The sequence below is a fragment of the Mustelus asterias genome, unplaced genomic scaffold (assembly GCF_964213995.1).
Source record: "Mustelus asterias unplaced genomic scaffold, sMusAst1.hap1.1 HAP1_SCAFFOLD_510, whole genome shotgun sequence".
In the NCBI taxonomy this organism is placed as follows: domain Eukaryota; kingdom Metazoa; phylum Chordata; class Chondrichthyes; order Carcharhiniformes; family Triakidae; genus Mustelus; species Mustelus asterias.
In genome coordinates, this window is record NW_027590462.1 from 152,254 (window position 1) to 172,500 (window position 20,247).

A 20,247-nucleotide genomic window follows, 5' to 3' on the forward strand; every position below is an offset into this window, starting at 1 on the left:
TACAGATACAGTCAGTAACACAGGGTGCTGGGGGAGAGGGGTTAGTGAGTGACAGTGTGAGGGAGCTGGATTTACATCAGTACAGATACAGTCAGTAACACAAGGTGTTGGACGGAGAGGGGTTACTGAGTGACAGGGTGAGGGAGCTGAATTAACATCAGTACAGATACAGTCAGTAACACAGGGTGCTGGGGGAGAGGGGTTACTGAGTGACAGTGTGAGGGAGCTGGATTAACATCAGTACAGATACAGTCAGTAACACAGGGTGCTGGGGGAGAGGGGTTACTGAGTGACAGTGTGAGGGAGCTGGATTTACATCAGTACAGATACAGTCAGTAACACAGGGTGCTGGGGGAGAGGGGTTACTGAGTGACAGTGTGAGGGAGCTGGATTTACATCAGTACAGATACAGTCAGTAACACAGGGTGCTGGGGGAGAGGGGTTACTGAGTGACAGTGTGAGGGAGCTGAATTAACATCAGTACAGATACAGTCAGTAACACAGGGTGCTGGGGGAGAGGGGTTACTGAGTGACAGTGTGAGGGAGCTGAATTAACATCAGTACAGATACAGTCAGTAACACAGGGTGCTGGGGGAGAGGGGTTACTGAGTGACAGGGTGAGGGAGCTGGATTAACATCAGTACAGATACAGTCAGTAACACAGTGTGCTGGGGAGAGAGGGGTTACTGAGTGACAGGGTGAGGGAGCTGGATTAACATCAGTACAGATACAGTCAGTAACACAGGGTGCTGGGGGGAGAGGGGTTACTGAGTGACAGTGTGAGGGAGCTGGATTAACATCAGTACAGATACAGTCAGTAACACAGGGTGCTGGGGGAGAGGGGTTACTGAGTGACAGTGTGAGGGAGCTGGATTAACATCAGTACAGATACAGTCAGTAACACAGGGTGCTGGGGGAGAGGGGTTACTGAGTGACAGTGTGAGGGAGCTGGATTAACATCAGTACAGATACAGTCTGTAACACAGGGTGCTGGGGGAGAGAGGGGTTACTGAGTGACAGTGTGAGGGAGCTGGATTAACATCAGTACAGATACAGTCAGTAACACAGGGTGCTGGGGGGAGAGGGGTTACTGAGTGACAGTGTGAGGGAGCTGGATTAACATCAGTACAGATACAGTCAGTAACACAGGGTGCTGGGGGAGAGGGGTTACTGAGTGACAGTGTGAGGGAGCTGGATTAACATCAGTACAGATACAGTCAGTTACACAGGGTGCTGGGGGAGAGGGGTTACTGAGTGACAGTATGAGGGAGCTGGATTTACATCAGTACAGATACAGTCAGTAACACAGGGTGCTGGGGGAGAGGGGTTACTGAGTGACAGTGTGAGGGAGCTGGATTAACATCAGTACAGATACAGTCAGTAACACAGGGTGCTGGGGAGAGAGGGGTTACTGAGTGACAGTGTGAGGGAGCTGGATTAACATCAGTACAGATACAGTCAGTAACACAGGGTGCTGGGGGGAGAGGGTTTACTGAGTGACAGTGTGAGGGAGCTGGATTAACATCAGTACAGATACAGTCAGTAACACAGGGTGCTGGGGGAGAGGGGTTACTGAGTGACAGTGTGTGGGAGCTGGATTAACATCAGTACAGATACAGTCAGTAACACACGGTGCTGGGGGAGAGGGGTTACTGAGTGACAGTGTGAGGGAGCTGGATTAACATCAGTATGGATACAGTCAGTAACACAGGGTGTTGGGGGGAGAGGGGTTACTGAGTGACGGTGTGAGGGAGCTGGATTAACATCAGTATGGATACAGTCAGTAACACAGGGTGTTGGGGGGAGAGATGTTTCTGAGTGACAGTGTGAGGGAGCTGGATTAACATCAGTACAGATACAGTCAGTAACACAGGGTGCTGGGGGGAGAGGGGTTACTGAGTGACAGTGTGAGGAAGCTGGATTAACATCAGTACGGATACAGTCAGTAACGCAGGGTGTTGGGGGGAGAGGGGTTACTGAGTGACAGTGTGAGGGAGCTGGATTAACATCCGTACAGATACAGTCAGTAACACAGGGTGCTGGGGGGAGAGGAGTTACTGAGTGACAGTGTGAGAGAGCTGGATTAACATCAGTACAGATACAGTCAGTAACACAGGGTGCTGGGGAGAGAGGGGTTACTGAGTGACAGTGTGAGGAAGCTGGATTAACATCAGTATGGATACAGTCAGTAACGCAGGGTGCTGGGGGGAGAGGGGTTACTGAGTGACAGTGTGAGGGAGCTGGATTAACATCAGTATGGATACAGTCAGTAACACAGGGTGTTGGGGGGAGAGGGGTTACTGAGTGACGGTGTGAGGGAGCTGGATTAACATCAGTACGGTTACAGTCAGTAACACAGGGTGCTGGGGGGAGAGGGGTTACTGAGTGACAGTGTGAGGGAGCTGGATTAACATCAGTACAGATACAGTCAGTAACACAGGGTGCTGGGGGAGAGGGGTTACTGAGTGACAGTGTGAGGGAGCTGGATTAACATCAGTACGGATACAGTCAGTAACACAGGGTGCTGGGGGGAGAGGGGTTACTGAGTGACAGTGTGAGGGAGCTGGATTAACATCAGTACAGATACAGTCAGTAACACAGGGTGCTGGGGGAGAGGGGTTACTGAGTGACAGTGTGAGGGGGCTGGATTAACATCAGTACAGATACAGTCAGTAACACAGGGTGCTGGGGGACAGGGGTTACTGAGTGACAGTGTGAGGGAGCTGGATTAACATCAGTACAGATACAGTCAGTAACACAGGGTGCTGGGGGAGAGGGGTTACTGAGTGACAGTGTGAGGGAGCTGGATTAACATCAGTACAGATAGTCAGTAACACAGGGTGCTGGGGGAGAGGGGTTACTGAGTGACAGTGTGAGGGAGCTGGATTAACATCAGTATGGATACAGTCAGTAACACAGGGTGCTGGGGGAGAGGGGTTACTGAGTGACAGTGTGAGGGAGCTGGATTAACATCAGTATGGATGCAGTCAGTAACACAGGGTGTTGGGGGGAGAGGGGTTACTGAGTGACAGTGTGGGGGAGCTGGATTAACATCAGTACGGATACAGTCAGTAACACAGGGTGCTGGGGGGAGAGGGGTTACTGAGTGACAGTGTGAGGGAGCTGGATTAACATCCGTACAGATACAGTCAGTAACACAGGGTGCTGGGGGGGGAGGGGTTACTGAGTGACAGTGTGAGGGGGCTGGATTAACATCAGTACAGATACAGTCAGTAACACAGGGTGCTGGGGGAGAGGGGTTACTGAGTGACAGTGTGAGGGAGCTGGATTCACATCAGTACAGATAGTCAGTAACACAGGGTGCTGGGGGAGAGGGGTTACTGAGTGACAGTGTGAGGGAGCTGGATTAACATCAGTATGGATACAGTCAGTAACACAGGGTGCTGGGGGAGAGGGGTTACTGAGTGACAGTGTGAGGGAGCTGGATTAACATCAGTACAGATACAGTCAGTAACACAGGGTGCTGGGGGAGAGGAGTTACTGAGTGACAGTGTGAGGGAGCTGGATTAACATCAGTACAGATACAGTCAGTAACACAGGGTGCTGGGGGACAGGGGTTACTGAGTGACAGTGTGAGGGAGCTGGATTAACATCAGTACAGATACAGTCAGTAACACAGGGTGCTGTGGGAGAGAGGGGTTACTGAGTGACAGTGTGAGGGAGCTGGATTAACATCAGTACAGATACAGTCAGTAACACAGGGTGCTGGGCGGAGAGGGGTTACTGAGTGACAGTGTGAGGGAGCTGGATTTACATCAGTACAGATACAGTCAGTAACACAAGGTGTTGGGGGGAGAGGGGTTACTGTGTGACAGTGTGAGGGAGCTGGATTAACATCAGTACAGATACAGTCAGTAACACAAGGTGTTGGACGGAGAGGGTTTACTGAGTGACAGGGTGAGGGAGCTGAATTAACATCAGTACAGATACAGTCAGTAACACAGGGTGCTGGGGGAGAGGGGTTACTGAGTGACAGTGTGAGGGAGCTGGATTAACATCAGTACAGATACAGTCAGTAACACAGGGTGCTGGGGGAGAGGGGTTACTGAGTGACAGTGTGAGGGAGCTGGATTTACATCAGTACAGATACAGTCAGTAACACAGGGTGCTGGGGGACAGGGGTTACTGAGTGACAGTGTGAGGGAGCTGGATTTACATCAGTACAGATACAGTCAGTAACACAGGGTGCTGGGGGAGAGGGGTTACTGAGTGACAGTGTGAGGGAGCTGGATTAACATCAGTACAGATACAGTCAGTAACACAGGGTGCTGGGGGAGAGGGGTTACTGAGTGACAGTGTGAGGGAGCTGGATTAACATCAGTACAGATACAGTCAGTAACACAGGGTGCTGGGGGAGAGGGGTTACTGAGTGACAGTGTGAGGGAGCTGGATTAACATCAGTACAGATACAGTCAGTAACACACTCACTGCCACACAGTATCCACCGTTCTGATTCTCCTCTTTGTCTCGTCCCGCAGGCCTACAGCTGGGTGTTGGGCACCATCCGGATCCTGGCCGGCATCAGCATGGACCATTGCCTATCGCCCCGGCACTGCGACACTGCCCTGGCCAGCCTGCGTCGCCTGTCCCTCCGACACCCCGAGATCCCCGACTCCCGCTTCCAGGAGATGCGGCGGCTGGCCGAGGAGCTGGGGGACCCGCGCTGCCTGCAGCAGTGGGCCAGCTGCCGGGCCAAGTGCCGCGAGAGTCAGGCAGAGGCTGGCCGTAAGCTGGAGGCCGCCCTCGGGACCTGCGGCGCCGCCCAGGGGGCAGGGCAGCCCAGCCCCGGGTGGCTCTGCCAGCGGTGGGCGCCTGAGGGGGCGGCGGCGGCGGGTCAGCGGGCCCCAGGACGCAGGAGCCCCTGGCCCCCCGGTGCCGCCTCGCTCAGCCCCTCGCTCAGCGCCGCCTCGCTCATGGATGACGGGAGCTGCGGCGGCGGCCTGTTGGACGGGCTGGAGTGGACGGGATCCGCCCTCTCGGCCCTCTCCCTGGCTTCGTCCTCTGAGGGCTGCGGCCCCGATGAGTGGGCAGGCCTGCCCGGCCGCAGCTCCAACCTGGCGCGGTCCTTCTCGCCCGTCTACGCCTCGACCCCGGATGTCCGCGGCAACGACCTGCCCCCCCCTCTCCGCCTCCTTCGCCGCCCCCCCGGCTCGCCGCGGGTGGTGCGCCGGGCCCAGGGAGGCTTCCCCTCCCCTCCTCGTGACCACCACCCCCCGCAGGAGACCCTCCACGGCGGCTTCAGCCAGAGATCCCTCAGCGAGACCGGCAGCGACGCCAGTGGCAGTGGCACGGGCGTCCTCATCAGAGGTCTGGAGGTCAGCAGCACCGAGGTGGTGGACAGGACCTGCTCGCCCAAGGAACACGTCATGCTGGCCAGGGCTGGCGTCCCCCTGCCTGATGCCCCCTGGGGCGGCCCGCAGGCCACTGGCAGGTAGGTGGGCATGCAGGACACCGGTGACCCACCCTTTCCACCCAGCCTCTCCCTCAATCACGGCACCCACTCCGCTCAAACAGCGCCTTCATTTTAATATTCCCACCCTCCCTGGCCTAGCCAGCTCTCTCCCACCTTCCCCCCAACCCTTCCTATCTCCCACCTTCCCCCCGGCCCTTCCTATCTCCCTCCTTCCCCCCGACCCTTCCTATCTCCCACCTTCCCCCCGACCCTTCCTATCTCCTCCTTCCCCCCGACCCTTCCTATCTCCCTCCTTCCCCCCGACCCTTCCTATCTCCCACCTTCCCCCCGACCCTTCCTATCTCCCACCTTCCCCCCGGCCCTTCCTATCTCCCTCCTTCCCCCCGACCCTTCCTATCTCCCTCCTTCCCCCCGACCCTTCCTATCTCCTCCTTCCCCCCGACCCTTCCTATCTCCCACCTTCCCCCCGACCCTTCCTATCTCCTCCTTCCCCCCGACCCTTCCTATCTCCCTCCTTCCCCCCGACCCTTCCTATCTCCCACCTTCCCCCCGACCCTTCCTATCTCCCACCTTCCCCCCGGCCCTTCCTATCTCCCTCCTTCCCCCCGACCCTTCCTATCTCCCTCCTTCCCCCCGACCCTTCCTATCTCCCTCCTTCCCCCCGACCCTTCCTATCTCCCACCTTCCCCCCGGCCCTTCCTATCTCCCTCCTTCCCCCCGACCCTTCCTATCTCCCTCCTTCCCCCCGACCCTTCCTATCTCCTCCTTCCCCCCGACCCTTCCTATCTCCTCCTTCCCCCCGACCCTTCCTATCTCCCTCCTTCCCCCCGACCTTTCCTATCTCCTCCTTCCCCCCGACCCTTCCTATCTCCCTCCTTCCCCCCGACCCTTCCTATCTCCCACCTTCCCCCCGACCCTTCCTATCTCCTCCTTCCCCCCGACCCTTCCTATCTCCCTCCTTCCCCCCGACCTTTCCTATCTCCTCCTTCCCCCCGACCTTTCCTATCTCCCACCTTCCCCCCGACCCTTCCTATCTCCTCCTTCCCCCCGACCCTTCCTATCTCCCTCCTTCCCCCCGACCTTTCCTATCTCCTCCTTCCCCCCGACCCTTCCTATCTCCCTCCTTCCCCCCGACCTTTCCTATCTCCTCCTTCCCCCCGACCTTTCCTATCTCCTCCTTCCCCCCGACCCTTCCTATCTCCCTCCTTCCCCCCGACCCTTCCTATCTCCCACCTTCCCCCCGACCCTTCCTATCTCCTCCTTCCCCCCGACCCTTCCTATCTCCTCCTTCCCCCCGACCCTTCCTATCTCCTCCTTCCCCCGACCCTTCCTATCTCCTCCTTCCCCCCGACCCTTCCTATCTCCTCCTTCCCCCGACCCTTCCTATCTCCTCCTTCCCCCGACCCTTCCTATCTCCTCCTTCCCCCCGACCCTTCCTATCTCCTCCTTCCCCCCGACCCTTCCTATCTCCTCCTTCCCCCGACCCTTCCTATCTCCTCCTTCCCCCCGACCCTTCCTATCTCCTCCTTCCCCCCGACCCTTCCTATCTCCTCCTTCCCCCCGACCCTCCCTATCTCCTCCTTCCCCCCGACCCTTCCTATCTCCTCCTTCCCCCCGACCCTTCCTATCTCCTCCTTCCCCCCGACCCTTCCTATCTCCACAATCTCCTCCTGTCCCCATGACTCACTGAGATTACTGCACTGCTCCAATTCTGGAATCCTGACCACATTCCTCCCGCCCCCCCCTCCCACACACCCCATCCTCTGATTTCAATCACTCCACCACTGGCAGCCATGCCTTCAGTTGGTTGGGAATTCCCTCCCTAAATCCTTCCACCTCTCTCTCTCTCTCTTTGTCTCTCACTCTTTGTCAGTCTGTCTCTCTCTCTCTCTGTCTCTCTCACCTCTCTCTTTCTGTCTCTTTCTTTCTCCCTATCTCTGTTTCTCTCTGTCTCTCTATCATTCCCTGTCTCCCTTTCCCTGTCTCCCTTTCCCTGTCTCCCTTTCCCTGTCTCCCTTTCCCTGTCTCCCTTTCCCTGTCTCCCATTCCCTGTCTCCCTTTCCCTGTCTCCCTTTCCCTGTCTCCCTTTCCCTGTCTCGCTCTCCCTGTCTCGCTCTCCCTGTCTCGCTCTCCCTGTCTCGCTCTCCCTGTCTCGCTCTCCCTGTCTCGCTCTCCCTGTCTCGCTCTCCCTGTCTCGCTCTCCCTGTCTCGCTCTCCCTGTCTCGCTCTCCCTGTCTCGCTCTCCCTGTCTCGCTCTCCCTGTCTCGCTCTCCCTGTCTCGCTCTCCCTGTCTCGCTCTCCCTGTCTCGCTCTCCCTGTCTCGCTCTCCCTGTCTCGCTCTCCCTGTCTCGCTCTCCCTGTCTCGCTCTCCCTGTCTCGCTCTCCCTGTCTCGCTCTCCCTGTCTCGCTCTCCCTGTCTCGCTCTCCCTGTCTCGCTCTCCCTGTCTCGCTCTCCCTGTCTCGCTCTCCCTGTCTCGCTCTCCCTGTCTCGCTCTCCCTGTCTCGCTCTCCCTGTCTCGCTCTCCCTGTCTCGCTCTCCCTCTCTCGCTCTCCCTCTCTCGCTCTCCCTCTCTCGCTCTCCCTCTCTCGCTCTCCCTCTCTCGCTCTCCCTCTCTCGCTCTCCCTCTCTCGCTCTCGCTCTCCCTCTCTCGCTCTCCCTCTCTCGCTCTCCCTCTCTCGCTCTCCCTCTCTCGCTCTCGCTCTCTCGCTCTCGCTCTCTCGCTCTCGCTCTCCCTCTCTCGCTCTCCCTCTCTCGCTCTCCCTCTCTCGCTCTCCCTCTCTCGCTCTCCCTCTCTCGCTCTCCCTCTCTCGCTCTCCCTCTCTCTCGCTCTCTCTCTTTCTCTCTCACTCTTTCTCTCTGTCTCTCTCTCTGTTTGTCTCTCTCTCTCTCTCTGACTCTGTTTCTCTCTGACTCTGTCTCTCTTTTACTCTGTCTCTCTCTCTGCCTTTCTCTGCCTCTCTGTCTCTCTCTGTCTCTCTCTCTCTGTCTCTCTCTCTCTATCTCTCTGTCTCTCTCTCTGTCTCTCTCTCTCCGACTTTCTTCCTTTCTCTCTCTCTTCCTCTCTCTTTCTTTTTCTCTCTCTATCCTTGTCTCTCTCTCTCTTTCTCTTTCCTTGTCTCTCTTTCTTCCTCTGACTCTCTCTCTCTTTCTCTGCTTCTCTCTTTCTCTATTTCTCTCTCTTTCTCTGTCTCTCCCTCTCTTTCTCTGTCTCTCTCTCTCTTTATCTGTCTCTCTCTTTCTCTGTCTCTTTCTTTCTCTGTCTCTCTTTTTCTGTCTGACTCTCTGTCTGTCTTTGAGGGATGTGGATACTCAACGAGACCTTGGAGTCCTCGTGCATCAGTCGCTGAGAGTAAGCGCGCAGGTACAGCAGGCAGTAAAGAAGGCGAATGGTATGTTGGCCTTCATAGTGAGAGGATTTGAGTACAGGGAGAGGGATGTTTTGCTGCAATTGTACAGGGTGTTGGTGAGGCCACACCTGGAGTATTGTGGGCAGTTTTGGTCTCCTTATCTGAGGAAGGATGTCCTTGCTATAGAGGGAGCGCAGCGAAGGTTTACCAGGCTGATTCCTGGGATGGCAGGTCTGTCATATGAGGAGACATTAAGTCAGTTCGGATTATATTCACTGGAGTTTGGGAGAGTGAGAGGGGATCTCATAGAAACTTATAAAATTGTAACAGGGTTAGACAGGGTAGATTCAGAAAGAATGTTCCCGATGGTGGGGAAAGTCCAGAACTAGGAGGTCATCATTTGAGGATAAGGGGTAAACCTTTTAGGACTGAGTTGAGGAGAAATTTCTTCTCCCAGAGGGTGGAAGTAGCTGAGGCCAAAATGTTGTCTGATTTGAAGGAGAAATTAGATATAGTTCTTGGGGCTGAAGGGATCGAGGGATATGGGAGGAAGAGGGGATCAGGATATTGAATTCGATGATCAGCCATGATCATAATGAATGGTGGAGCAGGTTCAAAGGGCCGAATGGCCTACTCCTGCTTTTAGTTTCTATGTTTCTTTCTCTGTCTCTCTCTTTCTCTCTCTAGCTCTTAAGTCTCTCTATCTCTCTCTGTATCTCTATCTCTGTCTCTCTCCCTCACTGTCTGTCTCTCTCTCTCTCTCTCTGCCCTTTAAGCCAGTCCTTAAGACCTACCTCTTTGACCAATCACCTGTCCTAATATCTCTGCCCGTGGACCATTTTCCGATAAACCTCGAGTCCTTTCACTGCACTAAAGACAATTCATTGCTCATCATCACACCTGTACGACAGGCCATCACCCTCTGACCATCCCTCCTCGAGTCCAGACAGCACGTCCTCCCAACATTGCGCAAACCCCCCTAAACGCCCCCCCTCTTTCACTTTGCTGACAGTAAGATAATGGGGTCTGTAATTGTGGGGCACCACGCGATTCACTCTGACATTGCTTCTCAGATACAGATTGAGGGCGAACTCCATTGGTCCATAACCAATGTTTTCAAACTATATCGGGGCGATTATAGTAGTATGGGGCAGCACGGTGGTTAGCACTGCTGCCTCACAGCACCGGGGACCTGGGTTCGATTCCGACCTCGGATCACTGTCTGTGTGGAGTCTGCGTGGTTTCCTCCGGGTGCTCCAGTTTCTTCCTACAGTCCAAAGATGTGCAGGTTAGGTGGATCGGCCATACTAAATTGCCCCTTAGTGTCAGGCGGATTAGCAGGGCAAATACGTTGGTTATGGGGATGGGGCCTGGTTGGGATTGTTGTCGGTGCAGACTCGATGGGCTGAATGGCCTCTTTCTGCACTGTAGGGATTTTAAGTTTCAAGTTTATTTATTAGTGTCGCAAGTAGGCTTACATTAACACTGCAATGAAGTTACTGTGAAAATCCCATAGTCGCCACAGTTGGCGGCTGTTCGGGTTACACTGAGGGAGAATTTCAGCACGGCCAATGTACCTAACCGGCACATCTTTGGACTGTGGGAGGAAACCGGAGCACCCGGAGGAAACCCACGCAGACACGGGGAGAGCGTGCAGACTTCGCACAGACCGTGACCCGAGCCGGGAATCGAACCCGGGTCCCTGGCGCTGTGAGGCAGCAGTGCCGGCCATTAAGGGAGTACTTATCAACGCATCCCGTCGCAATTAGGAGCTCCCACCAGCGGTGGTGGCACCATGCCTCCATTCTGTGTCTCCCAGCTCACTGCAAGTTTTATTCTCTCCACCCCCCCCACCTCTCTCAGCAAACCCCGGCACTCATTGGCAGAGGCGTTGGCGGCGGAGCAGGAGTACGTCGGCTCGCTGGCGCACGTGGTGGAGAACTACTTCCCAGAGATGGACCGGCCGGACGTGCCGCAGGGCCTGCGGGGCAAGCGGGGCGTGGTGTTCGGCAACCTGGAGAAGCTGCTGGCCTTCCACCGGCACTGCCTGCTGCCGGAGCTGCGGGGCTGCCTGGCTCACCCGCTCCGCCTGGGCGAGTGCTTCCTGCATCACGTGAGTACGCGCATGCACCCCACTCACCACTTCCGGTCTGAGCCAGGGTCTTCAGTTCGCCACACCCTCCCCCCCCTCCTTTCATAGAACATAGAACAGTACAGCACAGAACAGGCCCTTCGGCCCTCGATGTTGTGCCGAGCTTTATCTGAAACCAAGATCAAGCTATCCCACTCCCTATCATCCTGGTGTGCTCCATGTGCCTATCCAATAACCGCTTAAATGTTCCTAAAGTGTCTGACTCCACTATCACTGCAGGCAGTCCATTCCACACCCCAACCACTCTCTGAGTAAGGAACCTACCTCTGAAATCCTTCCTATATCTCCCACCATGAACCCTATAGTTATGCCCCCTTGTAATAGCTCCATCCACCCGAGGAAATAGTCTTCCTCAGCAAAATTTCCAGGTCTCCCCCCCCCAGCCTCACCAAGGGAGGTTTTGGTGAACCACTGTTACTACATGTATGTGCCTGGACACACCCATGCTGCACCTGGCCCGAGACTCCTCCCTTTCCACCCGAGACTCCTCCCTTTCCACCCAGAGTGGGGTATAAAGCTGATGGTTCCTCCTCCTCGCCTCAGTCTAGACCAGGTCAGCTACAAGGGTGTGCTCCTGTTCTCTGTGAATAAAAGCCTATTAGTTTCCCTCACTCACTGGAGTCTTCGTGTCGTAATTGATAGTGCATCAGAGGTAGACCGGCATTCCCGGTGGCAGTACCGCAGGAGCTGTGCCAATCGAAGGGGGCTCCAGCCCTCCTCTCCCCCACGTAATCAGCCATGACCTGATACGAAGGCGAAGCAGGCTCATAAAATCAAAGAAACTACAGTGCAGAATGAGGTCATTCGACTCATCGAGCCACACTCCCACCCAACCCTACCCCTTAAACCCAACATGTTTACCCCTGCTAATTCCCCTGACATCGCCCGAACACTAAGGGGCAATTTAGCATGACCAATCCACCGAATTTACACATCTTTGGACAATAAGGGGCAATTTAGCCTGGCCAATCCACCCAACCTGCACATCTTGGAGGTTTGCTTGGGCCTGCATCAGCACGTCCAAAGATGTGCGGGTTAGGTTGATTGGCCAGGTTAAAAATTGCCCCTTAGAGTCCAGAGATGCGTAGGTTAGAGGGATTAGCGGGTAAAATATGTGGGGGTAGGGCCTGGGTGGGATTGTGGTCGGTGCAGACTCGATGGGCCGAATGGCCTCCTTCTGCACTGTAGGGTTTCTATGATTTCTATGATCTTGGACACTGAGGAACAATTTAGCATGGCTAATCAACTTAGCCTGCACATAATTTGGAGTGTTGGAGGAAACCCATGCAGACACGGGGAGAACGTGCAGGACTTCTCACAGACAGTGACCCGAGGCCAGAATCGAACCCGGGTCCCTGGAGCTGTGAGGCAGCTGCGCTGACCACTGTGCCACCGTGTCGCTCAAAGGGCTGAATTTGCCTACCTCTGCTCCTAATTCCCATGTTCCTGTGTAGCCACTCGTCCATCCTCAAACCTGCTCCGCCATTTGATAAAGTCATCAGCTGATCTCCTTGTGCGTCAAGTACCACATTCCCCAGTCTACCCACTGCCCCTTTGCCTGACAAGAATCTATCCAGACACGGTAGATTCAGAAAGAATGTGCCCGAAGGTGGGGGAAGTCCAGAACTAGGGCTCATAGTTTTAGGACTGAGGTGAGGAGAAATTTCGTCATCCAGAGCAGTGGTTCCCAAAGGGTGCGGCGCGCCGCACTGGTGCGGTGAGAGAGGATGGCAAGTGTGGCGGGAAGATTCAGGGACAATCAAAGAAACATTTAAACATGGATAGATATTTTTCCAAAGTGAGAGCAAGAGCATCAAGTGATGCTGAGGACGATCCGAGTCCACGTTGTGATCCAGAATCGCCGTTCGAACAGGGTGCTGAAGAAGAGTCGTTTAATTCTACACCAGTAGCAGGCCCAAGCAAACCTCCAAAAAAGAAAGTTTGTCGACAATATATGGAAAGCTATCTGAGTCTCGGTTTCACATGGACTGGAGATGAAAACGTACCTCGGCCTGTGTGTTTGATCTGTGGTGAGAATCTTTCCAATTCCAATATGGTCCCAAGCAAGATGAAAAGACATCAAAACGTGGAAATCTGGCAAACAAGGATGTTCAATATTTTGAAAGGCTTTTGGAACAGCAGAAATGCCAACGATCATATTTCGAAAAACGAATGACAGTCTCAGATAAGATGCAGATCGTATCTTACCAAGTGGCTGAATTGATTGCTCAACAGACAAAACCACATACATAGCAGGTAAAATTTTGTCTTTTAAAAAACATTTAGACAGTTGCATGGATAAGATGGGTAGAGAGGGATATGGGCCAAATGCAGGCAATTGGGACTAGCTTAGTGGTACAAAAAAGGGCGGCATGGACAAGTTGGGCCGAAGGGCCTGTTTCCATGTTGTAAACTTCTATGACTCTATACAATAGCTGAAAACTTGATTCAGCCTGCAGCTTGATTGTGAAAACTTTGTTTGGTGATGATGCTGAGCGAGAAGTTATGGGAATTCCTTTGTCTGATAATACAATTCGCAGAAGAATAGTTGATATGTCAGCTAATATTGAGAAGCGTGTTTCCGAAAGCATGAAGAATTCTAAATTTGCCATTCAAGTTGATGAATCGACCGACATTCGTGGAAAAGCCCAGTTGCTTGCCTATATCAGATTCATTCACAATGACGAAATAATCACACAGTTTCTATTTTGCAAGGAACTTGAAAAGCATACCAGAGGACAAGACATTTTCCAAACCTTGTCTGAGTATTTGGAAAAAGTTGAGATTTCATGGGATTCTTGCATTGGAATTTGTACGGATGGAGCGCCATGTATGGTAGGGAATGTGGGAGGCTTGGCGGCACTCATCAAACAGAAAATTCCAGATGTTATATCAACTCACTGTTTTTTACACAGAGAGGCATTAATCACCAAGACTCTTGTAGCTGATTTGAAGTTGGTTCTAGATCAGACTGTGCGCATTGTGAACTTCATTAAAGCAAAACCACTAAAGACGCGGTTATTTGCTCAACTCTGTAAAGACATGGAATCAAAACATCAATGCCTAATTCTGCACTCAGAAGTTCGCTGGATGTCCCGCGGAAAAGTTTTAAATCGGGTGTTGGAACTGAAGAACGAATTAAGAGAATTTTTGGAACGAGAAGGGAACCCATTGTACCACCAACTGGATGACAATGACTGGTGTGCCAAGCTGGCATATTTGGCCAATATCTTTTCCCGGTTGAATGTGCTCAATGCCAGTGTGCAAGGCCGCGATGACAATATCCTCACAGCTAAAGACAAACTAGCTGCATTCAAAAAAAAGCTTCAGCTCCAGCTCGGAAGAGCGATGCAACATAACCTCGAAATGTTCCCACTGGTAAAAAGTTCTAAAACAAGCAATGAATTGTACGGTCTCAACAAGGAACATCTTGCAACACTGGTAGAAAAGATTGATCATTACTTCCCTTCGTTGTCTACAGAAACATTCGACTGGGTTAGAGACCCCTTTGGGAATTCCAGCTGTTCAGGTCTAACATTGGATGAGGAGGAGGAAATGGCCTGCATTTCGAGTGATCGCACCTTGAAAATGAAACACGGGAGTATGCCACTGGACTCTTTTTGGATATACAACCAGAAACAGTATCCACGCATCTCTTCAAGAGCATTAGCTATTCTTCTACAGCTCTCCACGACATATTGTTGTGAACAGGGATTTTCAGCTCTGACAAATATCAAAGACCAGAAAAGAGAAAGGCTTCTTTGTGTTGATGAGGAGATGAGAGTTTGTTTGTCTCAAATTAGACCTAATATAAATGAGATTACCCGACAAAAACAAGCTCGCACCTCTCATTGAGTTTGTATACTTACTGAAGTTGAAGTTGAAGTTCTGAACTGGAAAAAGGCCAAATTTGATGAAATGAGAAGGGATCTGGGAAGTGTGGATTGGCACAGGCTGTTCTCTGGTAAGGATGTAAATGGAAAGTGGGAGGCCTTCAAAGGAGAAATTTTGAGAGTGCAGAGTTTGTATGTTCCTGTCAGGATTAAAGGCAAAATAAATAGGAATAAGGAACCTTGGTTCTCGAGGGAGATTGTAACACTGATTAAGAGGAAGAGAGAGTTGTATGAAATGTACAGGCAGCAAGGAACACATCAGATGCTCGAGGAGTATAAAAAGTGCAAGAAGCTACTTAAGAGGGAAATCAGGAGGGCTAAAAGAAGACATGAGGTTGCTTTGGCAGACAGAGTGAAGGAAAATCCAAAGAGCTTCTATAGGTATGTTAGGAGCAAAAGGATAGTGAGGGATAAAATTGGTCCTCTTGAAGACCAGAGTGGTAGACTGTGTAAGGAACCAAAAGAGATGGGGGAGATACTAAATGGTTTTTTTTTGCATCCGTATTTACTGAGGAAACGGGCATGGAGTCTACGGAAATAGGGCAAAATGGTAGGGAGGCCATGGAACCTTTACAGATTAAAGGGGAGGAGGTGCTTGCTGTCTTGAGGCAAATCAGAGTGGATAAATCCCCAGGACCGGACAGGGTATTCCCACGGACCTTGAGGGAAGCTAGTGTTGAACTTGCAGGGGCCCTGGCAGACATATTTAAAATGTCAGTATTCACGGGGGAGGTGCCGGATGATTGGAGGGTGGCTCATGTTGTTCCGTCGTTTAAAAAAGGTTCCAAAAGAAATCCGGGAAATTATCGGCCAGTACGTTTGACGTCGGTGGTGGGCAAGTTATTGGAAGGTGTGATAAGGGATAGGATCTACAAATATATGGATAGACAGGGACTTATTAGGGAGAGTCAACATGGCTTTGTGCGTGGTAGGTCATGTTTGACCAATCTATTGGAGTTTTTCGAGGAGGTTACCAGGAAAGTGGATGAAGGGAAGGCGGTGGATGTTGTCTACCTGATTTTCAGCAAGGCCTTTGACAAGGCCCCTCATGGGAGGTTAGTTAGGAAGGTTCAGTCGCTAGGTATACATGGGGAGGTAGTAAATTGGATTAGACACTGGCTCAATGGAAGAAGCCAGAGAGTGGTTGTGGAGGATTGCTTCTCTGAGTGGAGGCCTGTGACTAGTGGTGTGCCGCAGGGATCGGTGTTGGGTCCATTGTTGTTTGTCATCTATATCAATGATCTGGATGATAATGTGGTAAATTGGATCAGCAAGTTTGCTGATGATACAAAGATTGGAGGTGTAGTGGACAGTGAGGAAGGTTTTCAAAGCTTGCAGAGGGATTTGGACCAACTAGAAAAATGGGCTCAAAAATGGCAAATGGAATTTAACGCAGACAAGTGTGAGATATTGCACTTTGGGGGAAGGACAAATCAAAGAAGAACGTACAGGGTAAATGGTAGGACTCTGAAGAGTGCAGTTGAACAGAGGGATCTGGGAATACAGGTACAGAATTCCCTAAAAGTGACGTCACAGGTGGATAGGGTCGTAAAGAGTGCCTTTGGTACATTGGCCTTTATAAATCGGAGTATCGAGTATAAAAGTTGGAGTGTTATGGTAAGGTTATATAAGGCATTGGTGAGGCCGAATTTGGAGTATTGTGTACAGTTTTGGTCACCTAGTTACAGGAAGGATGTAAATAAGATTGAAAGAGTGCAGAGAAGGTTCACAAGGATGTTGCCGGGACTTGAGAAGCTGAGTTACAGAGAGAGATTGAATAGGTTGGGACTTTATTCCCTGGAGCGTAGAAGATTGAGGGGAGATTTGATAGAGCTGTATAAGATTTTGATGGGTATAGATAGAGTGAATGCAAGCAGGCTTTTTCCGCTGAGGCTCGGGGAGAAAAAAACCAGAGGGCATGGGTTAAGGGTGAGGGGGGAAAAGTTTAAAGGGAATATTAGGGGGGGCTTCTTCACGCAGAGAGTGGTGGGAGTGTGGAATGAGCTGCCAGATAAAGTGGTAAATGCGGGGTCACTTTTAACATTTAAGAAAAACGTGGACGGGTTCATGGATGAGAGGGGTGTGGAGGGATATGGTCCAAGTGCAGGTCAGTGGGACTAGGCATAAAATGGTTCGGCACAGACAAGAAGGGCCAAAAGGCCTGTTTCTGAGCTGTAATTTTCTATGGTTCTTCTATGAAGGTTACATATGTAAGAGGCTCGTCTATAAGTATATTTTGGGAATGAATCATGTTTTTATGTAGCTGCATTGTTTCATACTTTCTGGATGTCCCATGATCAAATTATAAAGTAGTTGTGTTCTATGTTTTTTTTAAAAACCCTACAGTACAGAAAGAGGCCATTCGGCCCATCGAGTCTGCACCGACCACAATCCCACCCAGGCCCTACCCCCATATCCCTACACATTTACCCGCTAATCCCTCTAACCTACGCATCTCAGGACACTAAGGGGCAATTTTAGCACGGCCAATCAACCTAACCCACACATCTTTGGACTGTGGGAGGAAACCGGAGCACCCGGAGGAAACCCACGCAGACACGGGGAGAATGTGCAAACTCCACACAGACAGTGACCCGAGCCGGGAATCGAACCCGGGTCCCTGGAGCAGTGAAGCAGCAGTGCTAACCACTGTGCTACCGTGCCATGTTATGAATCAAGCAGTGCTAGAAGTTGTTTTTTTTTTGTTTTTGAATGTATTTCTTATCAATAAAAAATTCGGTGTGGCGCGAGCAAATTTTTATTCCGAAAGTGCGGCCCAGTGGAAAAAGTTTGGGAACCACTGAACCAGAGAGTGGTGAATGTGTGGAATTCACTACCACAGAAAATAGCTGAGGCCAAAACGTTGTCTGATTTGAAGAAGAAATTAGATATAGCTCTTGGGGCTAAAGGGATTGAGGGATATGGGGGGTGGTGGGAAGAGCGGTATCAAGATATTGAATTCGATGATCAGCCATGATCAAAATGAATGGTGGAGCAGGCTTGAAGGGCCAAATGGCCTCCTGCTTCTTGCATCTATGTTTACCTCTGCCCAAAAAAAGAAATTAGCGACCCTCCGCCCCCACCGCCCTCAGAGAGTCCCAAACCCTCTGAAAGAAAAAGAATTCTCCTCATCTCTGTCCTAAAAGGGCGACCCCTTGATTCTAAATAGTGCCCCCAAGATAGAGAATCCCAGCGGTGGAAAATCCCGTCCAAAGTCTTTTAATGCAGTGTCGGGGGACAGAGGAGAGGTTGTGTGGGTTCCTTGCGCTGAGCGTAATTGCCATCCTGTGCGACAGTGCCGCCACAGGAAGATACACAAAAAGACAGGACCTCCCCTTCTCAGGCGGCACGGTAGCGCAGTGGTTAGCACTGCTGCTTCACAGCTCCAGGCACCTGGGTTCGATTCCCGGCTCGGGTCACTGTCTGTGTGGAGTTTGCACATTCTCCTCGTGTCTGCGTGGGTTTCCTCCGGGTGCTCCGGTTTCCTCCCACAGTCCAAAGATGTGCGGGTTAGGTTGATTGGCCATGCTAAAATTGCCCTTTATTGTCTTGAGATGGGTAGGTTAGAGGGATTAGTGGGTAAATATGTAGGGATATGGGAGTAGGGCCTGGGTGGGATTGTGGTCGGTGCAGACTCGATGGGCCGAATGGCCTCTTTCTGCACTGTAGGGTTTCTATGATTCTCCGTACTGCATCTGCATTGACCACAATCCCACCCAGGCCCTATCCCCATAGCGCCATGCATTTACCCTTGCTAGTTCCCCTGACACTAAGGAGTAATTTACCATGGCCAACGCACCTAACCCGCACATCTTTGGACTGTGGGAGGAAACCGGGCACCCGGAGGAAACCCACGCAGACACAGAGAGAACTCCACACAGACAGTGACCCAAACCGGGAATCGAACCTGGGGCCCTGAGGCAGCAATGCTAACCACTGTGCCGCTGTAACCTGGCGTTGTGAGACTTCTTACTGTGATCACCCCAGTCCAATGCCGGCATCTCCACATAGAACCATAGAACATTACAGCACAGAAACAGGCCTTTTGGCCCTTCTTGCCTGTGCTGAAGCATTTTTGTGGCTCGTCCCACTGACCTGCACTTGGACCATATCCCTCCACACCCCTCTCATCCATGTACCCGTCCACGTTTTTCTTAAATGTTAAAAGTGACCCCGCATTTACCACTTCATCGGCAGCTCATTCCACACTCCCACCACTCTCTGTGGGAAGGAGCGCCCCCTAATATTCCCTTTAAACTTTTCCCCCCTCACCCTTAACCCATGTCCTCTAGTTATTTTCTCCCCTAGCCTTAGTGGAAAAAGCCTGCTTGCATTCACTCTATCTATACCCATCAAAATTTTATACACCTCTATCAAATCTCCCCTCATTCTTCTACGCTCCAGGGAATAAAGTCCCAACCTATTCAATCTCTCTCTGTAACTCAGCTTCTCAAGTCCCGGCAACATCCTTGTGAACCTTCTCTGCACTCTTTCAACCTTATTAATATCCTTCCTGTAATTAGGTGACCAAAACTGTACACAATACTCCAAATTCGGCCTCACCAATGCCTTATATAACCTTACCATAACACTCCAACTTTTATACTCGATACTCCAATTTATAAAGGCCAATGTACCAAAGGCACTCTTTACGACCCTATCCACCTGTGACGCCACTTTTATGGAATTCTGTACCTGTATTCCCAGATCCCTCTGTTCAACTGCACTCTTCAGTGTCCTACCATTTACCCTGTACGTTCTTCTTTGGTTTGTCCTTCCAAAGTGCAATATCTCACATTTGTCTGCATTAAACTCCACTTGCCATATTTCAGCCCATTTTTCTAGCTGGCCCAAATCCCTCTGCAAGCTTTGAAAACCTTCCTCACTGTCCACTACACCTCCAATCTTTGTATCATCAGCAAACTTGCTGATCCAATTTACCACATTATCATCCAGATCATTAATATAGATGACAAACAACAATGGACCCAACACCGATCCCTGCGGCACACCACTAGTCACAGGCCTCCACTCAGAGAAGCAATCCTCCACAACCACTCTCTGGCTACTTCCATTGAGCCAGTGTCTAATCCAATTTACTACCTCCCCATGTATACCCAGCGACTGAACCTTCCTAACTAACCTCCCATGAGGGACCTTGTCAAAGGCCTTATGATTTCCCGTCATGGCCGATCGTTGGACTCAGATTCCCCTCCCCCCGATACTCCTTGTTGCCCTGAGAGACGGAAGAGCCACCTGTCTCAGCCCGATTATCAGGATTCAACTCATCGCCCTTTCCCCCTGCCCTCCCCACCCCACCCCCTCACCGCTGGCCCGATGCCTCCTCCACCCCCTTCCCTCATCTCCTGTTGTTTCTCTTGTTCGATTTTACTGGTGACTTTGATGTGATGTAATTTTTC

At 51.7% G+C, this 20,247-nt stretch overlaps 1 protein-coding gene across 1 annotated transcript in view; it reads left to right on the top strand.

The window, feature by feature from the left end:
• LOC144486901 (puratrophin-1-like) overlaps positions 1-20,247 on the top strand; it is a 249,901-nt gene that overhangs the window by 151,499 nt on the left and 78,155 nt on the right. The window contains exons 4-5 of the mRNA XM_078204932.1: positions 4,500-5,452; positions 10,646-10,895. Coding sequence (XP_078061058.1) covers positions 4,500-5,452; positions 10,646-10,895 — 1,203 coding nt within the window. The remainder of the gene's footprint in view (positions 1-4,499; positions 5,453-10,645; positions 10,896-20,247) is intronic.